This window comes from Typopeltis vanoorti, chromosome 5 (assembly GCF_054136105.1).
Source record: "Typopeltis vanoorti isolate ZY-2024b chromosome 5, IOZ_Tvanoo_1.0, whole genome shotgun sequence".
NCBI classification, from domain to species: Eukaryota; Metazoa; Arthropoda; class Arachnida; order Uropygi; family Thelyphonidae; genus Typopeltis; species Typopeltis vanoorti.
This window is the reverse complement of record NC_143553.1, coordinates 156784666-156791790: the sequence shown is the minus strand read 5'-3', so window position 1 is coordinate 156791790 and position 7125 is coordinate 156784666. Positions and strand designations below refer to the sequence as shown.

At 34.8% G+C, this 7125-nt stretch overlaps 1 protein-coding gene across 1 annotated transcript; it reads left to right on the top strand.

The window, feature by feature from the left end:
- The first annotated feature begins 654 nt into the window (after positions 1-654).
- Positions 655-6395, top strand: LOC150106983 (alpha-tocopherol transfer protein-like). The gene is made up of 3 exons (XM_090392862.1): positions 655-842; positions 1950-2063; positions 5841-6395. The coding sequence occupies exons 1-3, from the start codon at positions 675-677 to the stop codon at positions 6114-6116; spliced, it is 558 nt and encodes a 185-aa protein (XP_090248988.1). The 5' UTR covers positions 655-674; the 3' UTR covers positions 6117-6395.
- The last annotated feature ends 730 nt before the right edge of the window (positions 6396-7125 follow it).

Below are 7125 nucleotides of genomic sequence, written 5' to 3'. Positions count from 1 at the left end.
GATATCATACACCGATCCATTCAGTCGAAATTCTAATACTGATAACATTCATATAAAGAACCAAATACTGTTTCAGAAAGCCTTTACATTTCTTTAGAGAATGTAATGGAAAATTATTTTATGGTGGAGAAAGGGTATTCCTAGACGTGAAGAATAAACAGTTTAATACACTTTTAAGATTGTGAAAATATTAAACGAAATTATTGGTGCTGTACATTAAGTTGAAGCAATCACCATTCCGCTGTTGTTACTGGCTCCGAACTGTCTGTACGAACAATGCTGTGAGAATTCCTTCCATGAATACTTCAACTGTGCACTGCAGGCAGCATTAATCGATTTGTTTCAAGTGTCTTGACATTTATACTGTATGCTGTAACATTTATATTCTAAGCAGAAAGGAATTTCGTGCTTTGAGAAAAAGTATACTGTTTATCACTACATCAAATAAACAGAACGTTTACTATTGGAATATCAAAAATATGTGTCATAAAGTCGTTCTTTTCTGGTGCTTATATATTGAAATTGTTTAATAAAGTTAAACTTATATATTCTATATGGTTTTGACATAATTCTGCACAGTAAATTTGGAATTTCTGATAATTCTCTAGACTTTCAAGATAATTTATTTTATTTTTATTTCAGGTTCTACTGATCCAGTCGCTCACTCTGTAGCCATGGTTCTCCGTGCAATATTCCAGTTCCTTGAGTGGTGTCTTCAATTTGAACCTTGCACTATCAACGGAGTCCATTGGATTTTCGACTACAAGTACTATTCGTTTAGCCACTTAAAACAGTGTTTGTTTCAGTTTGGTCTCGCGATATCCGCTATACAAGCCTTTCAGGTCAGTAATGCCGAACTGAAGAGGATCAATACAAGTAGTAATTTAACGATTTTTGTTTACTTGTTTTGTTTCGTGTTGTAACCCCAAAATAATAATAATAACAATTAGGTTACTATTGAGGTCACGATTGGGAATATATCACCACCAAATCCAAGTCATATTCTGAAAGCACCAAATGCTGAAAATTCACCTCCTTCCCAAATGGCAGTTTCTTCTTCGGGTCCCTTGCTAAGGCTATTGACGACACCTTTTCCCCACCTAAGTTTCCATGATTCTTATCCGAATTATACTCACCAAAACACAAGACGGTCTTATTAGAATCACTCTTTTTTGCCAATTCTTCACTACCAAGAAATTCACTGTCCATATTGATCATAGTCTTCAGCTAGAAAGAAATTTGAAGAATGTTAAATGAACTGAACACAGACACAGATACCTGATGCCGATGCCATCCCACCTATTCTGGGCTACCATCTAGATCTAGTTGTGATCTAAAACTACCACCTATGATGTGTTAAAGCAACTATGTGAATTCTTCCGAATTTTTCCACAGTTTGAGTCTAGAGGTGAGTGGTGAAACTGTGTTGCTGGTCACTGACTACTTGGTAGACCTTTAGGTATTTCAGTAGTTGGTTTATCATGACACCTTCTCTACAATTCTAGAGAGAAAGAAATGCCGGCAATTGAACGATAGCTTATTGCTTGATAGCATGGAGAAGGCGGGATTTGGGGCATGAAATAATGAGCAGAAGAAGCCATCAATCCTAAAGCATGGAATCAGGCCGAAATCCAGCCTTCCCCATCACATGATACTTCAACAGAAAGATATGATTTATGTTAAACGATTCTTAAATCTTACTCCTATTTTAAAAATACAGAAAAATCTGGAGATGCTTTAAATCCTGTACATCACAACATAAACTCCAGAGTTAATCTTTTCGAATATTTCTTTATAAAGATTATCCAAATATGCAAAAACATCATGTTGAAGACATAAAAAGGCCACATGCTTACATTTGAATTTTCTGAATCATACCTAATACTTTATTTTTTGTCAGCATTACTATCTTTACCTTGCTACTGATTGAATGACGTTTTCATTTCTAGGATGGTTTTCCTGTTCGTCACAAGAGTTTCCATATCCTGAATAACTCAGACTTCTTCGAAATATTATACAGATACATTCTTAAACCAGGGTATAGCAAGAAATTCCAAGATCGAGTAAGTATTCGAAAACGTTAACATATATTACTAACAGCGAATAATGGCATTTTAATATTCAAAAGAATTGGTACTATGTAATTAATTTGTACTAACATATATGTGTTTTCAAAATATCCTTAGTCAAGGCGAATTTATGAATTTTTAATATTTGTAATGAATTTAAGACTCTTGACTTGCTATGTAGTTTCCGTAGCTTGGTCGGTATAGACAAAGCCTTTTAATTTGATAGAGAATTTCGTATTCCGTGAACACAAAAAGAACGTTTATTAGTGCTTCTTAACCGAAGTTAACTAAACTCTCATTTTGGTGCAAGGATTTCCTTCCCAGAAACGTTTGATATTTCGTCTTGTAAAACAAAAGAACACGCGCATTGCGACTAATTTATTTATTACGTATCCTAACACAAGTAATACAGTAGTAAGTAAGTGGTACAACATTATTTCAACAAATTAGAATACATTACAAATGAGAACAGCTTATATTTGGTAGGCGAATTATACAGGAATTAATAATTAAATATGAAAATAATGAAATTATGCATAACTTACATACAATAAATATGGTCAGATGTTCCTCCAGCATCTTGCACAATCAAACATTAAGAGATTGCCACCAAATGGTTAACTGAGACAGAATTAATGTCCCGATCTTTTAACAGTAGTATGTTTATAAGACAGCCACGTTACTTACTATTGACCGGACATGAAGCGTCACACGATGTGGATGATATGGAAATTATTATTTGATTGGTAAGTAATCTACAAAAGCCAATCAGTAAATAAAATTTCTAGATCTGTTTCTAATTGAATAGATCGATGCAGTCTGTTGAAACGGTAGATCGAATTTTACCATAAATGCATATATGGAGAAACAACGAAGTATTATCAGTTATTCAGAACGTTTTATTTTTTTATTATTTGGCGATTGTTTAAAAAACCAACATAAAATAACGTAAGAGATATTTTAACAATAAGCAGCCGTTATATATTTTTTTTCGTTTTAGATGCAAATATTGAACAACAACAACAAAATGAAACTTGCAACAAATTATGGATAACGGGAGAGTTTTACGTCATTTTCGTTTCAATCTTAGAAGAGTTCCTCCTCCACAGCCCATGAAACCTCTAGGTTTTTGATGACTTAGAACAGGCATTCTTGTTCTAAGAACAAATATGAACACACTGCGTTTGTAGATATAATGAACTATTATCTAAACCTATTTAAATTATACATATTTAGTCATAAAATATGTATAATTGATAATACTTCATTATCCATGCAACAGCAAAGCAACCCAAATAGAATACCTCTGCATACGATAGGAAGGCCATTCGTGACTAACGAAACAACAAAGAGATAATCATTACTAAAGCTGACAAGGGAAACTCCACAGTCTTCTAAACTCAAATGATTATTTCACTGAGATAAGACAAACCTGCTGATCAGAAATATAATTGGTTGGCCTGAGGAATTAAAAAGAAAACTCAAATCCGCACATCACATTACTCCTCGCCTTTACGATGCACCCAAAGTGCATAAGGAGGGTGTTCCACTGCGTCCGATTGTTGATGGCAGATCCTCCCCTACATACCTATTGGCTAAACACCTTGCTAACTTACTAAAAGGAAAAATTAGACAAACAGAGTCCTATATTAAGAACTCTCAACAATTTGTAGAGAACCTGAAGTACGTCAAGACATCACAAATGGACATAATGGCCAGCCTGGATGTAGCATCTTTATTTACGAATGTTCCAGTGGAGGAGGTCATTAACATTATTAAAGATCTCTTCCCTACAGATATTACACAATTGTTCAATCATCAAATTTCTTTAAAGTAAACAATACAGTTTACCAACAACTGGAAGGCCTATCAATGGGTAGCCCACTGTCACCACCTTGTGCAGACCTATTCATGGAAAAGTTGGAAAATAAAATTTTTACCTAAATTACACCTAAACCCTCGATATGGTGGAGATACGTTGATGATATTTTCATCATTTGGAATGAAAACATAGAAAACCTACAGGTGTTTTTAGAGAGAATAAACTCTCTTCACAACAAGATTAAATTTACTCTAGAAGTTGAAAAAAACAGACAACTCCCCTTCCTAGACATACTGGTTATAAGGTAGGGAAATAATTTTAAACTCTCCATATACACAAAACCTAGAGATACTGGACGCTATTTACATTATTTTTTTAACCATCATAGATCAAAAAAACATAGCATCATTCACATATTACGGAACAGAGCCAAAAAAAATTATTTCAGACGAAGAAGAGGTAGACAGAACTTTCTCAAATTGCTATAACACTATCGCAGAATGGTTTTATTACAAACATCATAAACAATTTCATTTATAAAGACAACCTCCAACAACAAGGAACAGTCACCCAGTACGCTTCAACAGTAGTCATCCCTTATGTAGATTCAGTCTCTTCAAGATTAACGAGAACGTTAAAATCTCACAACATCAGAGTGGTATTTAAGCCTACCACTACTATCAGACAAGTATTAAGATCTCATAAAGACAGCGTACCATTTTTCAAATATCCAGGTGTTTATAGAATTCCATGTACGTGCGGCCTTTCATATATTGGGCAAACTTCAAGAAGCCTGGAAATCAGACAGAAGGAGCATGTTGGGGATGTCAATTGCAACAGGACAGTCTGCTCAGGCTTAGCACATCACTTTGCAACTTCCAACCATGCAATTGACTGGAGAACTAGCTTTATGCCGTACTTCGATGATGATTACGGTTACAGTATTTTCAAAGAAGCGGCAGTGGTATTAAGAACGGGTAACAACCTGAACAGAAATCAGGGTGCCATACTGAAAGATATATGGAAAAACTTAATGAACTCACTCAGTTTAACGGAACTACAATACGCAAAAAATCACGTAACACGTGTACATACAACACGCATCCATGATACTGACTGAAGCTTCTCAACAAATGTACGCATTGTCACGCATAGTATCAAACTTAACTGCCTAACAGTTAGCAACGTTTCTGTATTCTCTCAAATTTTTTGTGTGCACCGTTCAGCCTTGACAAAGCTAGACAGTCGCTAGCGAAACTAGTAGGCGGGATTATATTATTAAAGTACCTATGGCCTCATAACCACAAAAAGTCTCGTTTTTATAATCTAAACCTTTTTTTTTTTATTAAGACCATCATCCCACAGACAACGTCATTATATTGGCTGGAATGCAGAGAGGATTCTCAAAGTTCAGTACAGCTATTTTCTAATCCTTTGCTTTCAGAGTGGTCGTCATCATCACTAGATATTTTATCCCGTCCAACAGGAAAGTCACTAATAACAGCATTTTTAAATAACCTTATTTAGTCAGCCAAATATCGGCCATTTCAGCTGGATAGGAAAAACGTTTCTTCGCAAAACAGCGATGCAGGTTCGAAAACACACGCGATTTTCAGATATACTGAACTTATAGATATTGCTTCCCAGATAACCCTTAAGCGACGTGATCTTCCTTCAGGTGGCTCTTACTCTTTGGGAGTCACAACGTAGCAATTTTATGAAAGTGCGGAATGTTATCGATGAAATACATCAATATACAGCAGTACAGGTGACCTTACTTACAATCGACATGGAATGTTGTATCTTTCTCATACGCTACGTCATCCTCTTTCTATGTTTTCCTTATAGTTGCCAAATCTTTTCTTCAATCATTTCTTTATATGTATATATTTTCCTCTAAAATATATGTAATGCCAATTGATGTTATTAGTTTGATTGTTCGTTTGCAGATAATACTTCACGGAAGTGATCTGAACTCCCTACATCAACACATTCCTCCCTCTCACTTACCTCCTGAGTATGGCGGAACTGTAAAACCCATCAGTGGAGCATCACTTTATGAAAAGTTGGTGGAATGGAATCCCACGTACAGATCCTTCTGTGAGTATGGCTATCCAATGTGGAAAAGTGACAGCGATGGTACAGAGTTTATCCAGAAAGCCTGCTCAGAACCAGTTCTTCCTGGGTATCAAAAGATGGAAGATAATTTACTATCCTCGAACTAACCTGAGTGATTAATATTTAAAGATATTTCTCGAGAAGGAAATTATTTGAAGAAATAGCATAATGCTTTAAAATTCTTCATGTGCTGAATATCGTTTTTAATATGTAAAAGAAGAGAAACAGGTGCTTTTAGTGATAAAATTGACATTGTGTCGTCATAAAAATTTAAGAAATTTACATTTCATTTGTTCTTTAGGTTCCATTGTGAATTTTATGTTAAAATATTTTACTTTGATTGTTAACGATATGTTCTTTTTAATATTAAAAAATTATCAAATTTATCGGGCATTGTTCATGTTAAGAAATTCAGGCATTTTCAGACATATCGATTTTTTTTAATATAGAAATGTTTGGCTTGTACCATCCAGCAGTACAGAATTCAGTATGGTATTTTTAGGGCAATATCTGGAATTGCAGAAGCCATGATTTGCTGCTTGAGAAAAATGCAGTGATGCACAAAGTTCCAAAGTAAGCAGAGTTCAACACTAATCTTTTTTTTTTGTCTGTCAGCAAACCAATGTTTCTTGACTTTCATTTGATCTTTACATTTCCGACTGTTAATGATGTCGGTCAAGTGAACTCACATGCCTTAACTGTGTTGCAATCATACTGATTGATGACATTTATGATAATTCCTTGTTTGAGTTTACTTAGAGTGAACCTTGGCAGACAGAGAAAGATGAATATGTAGAAAATATTTACTGTCTTAGACCGTTATTAATGCAGTTTCGATAAACGAAGTCAGTTCGCATTAACAGGACGTCGAACTTAACACGCATTGAGAAGATGACATAGCGATGAACTCTAACATTCATACATTTCTAAAGTACACTAATACGATTACCGTTTATTGAACTCAGATATCGCATGCCACCACAACGTACCAGTTCAAACATCCTTTTCCCACTCGACAAGAAAAAAAAAAGTTAAAAAGATTTGAAAGTACTTGGATTCAACTTAAGTACCTCTCAGAAATTCAAGACAGCGTTTTTATCTTCAGACTATTCTGCA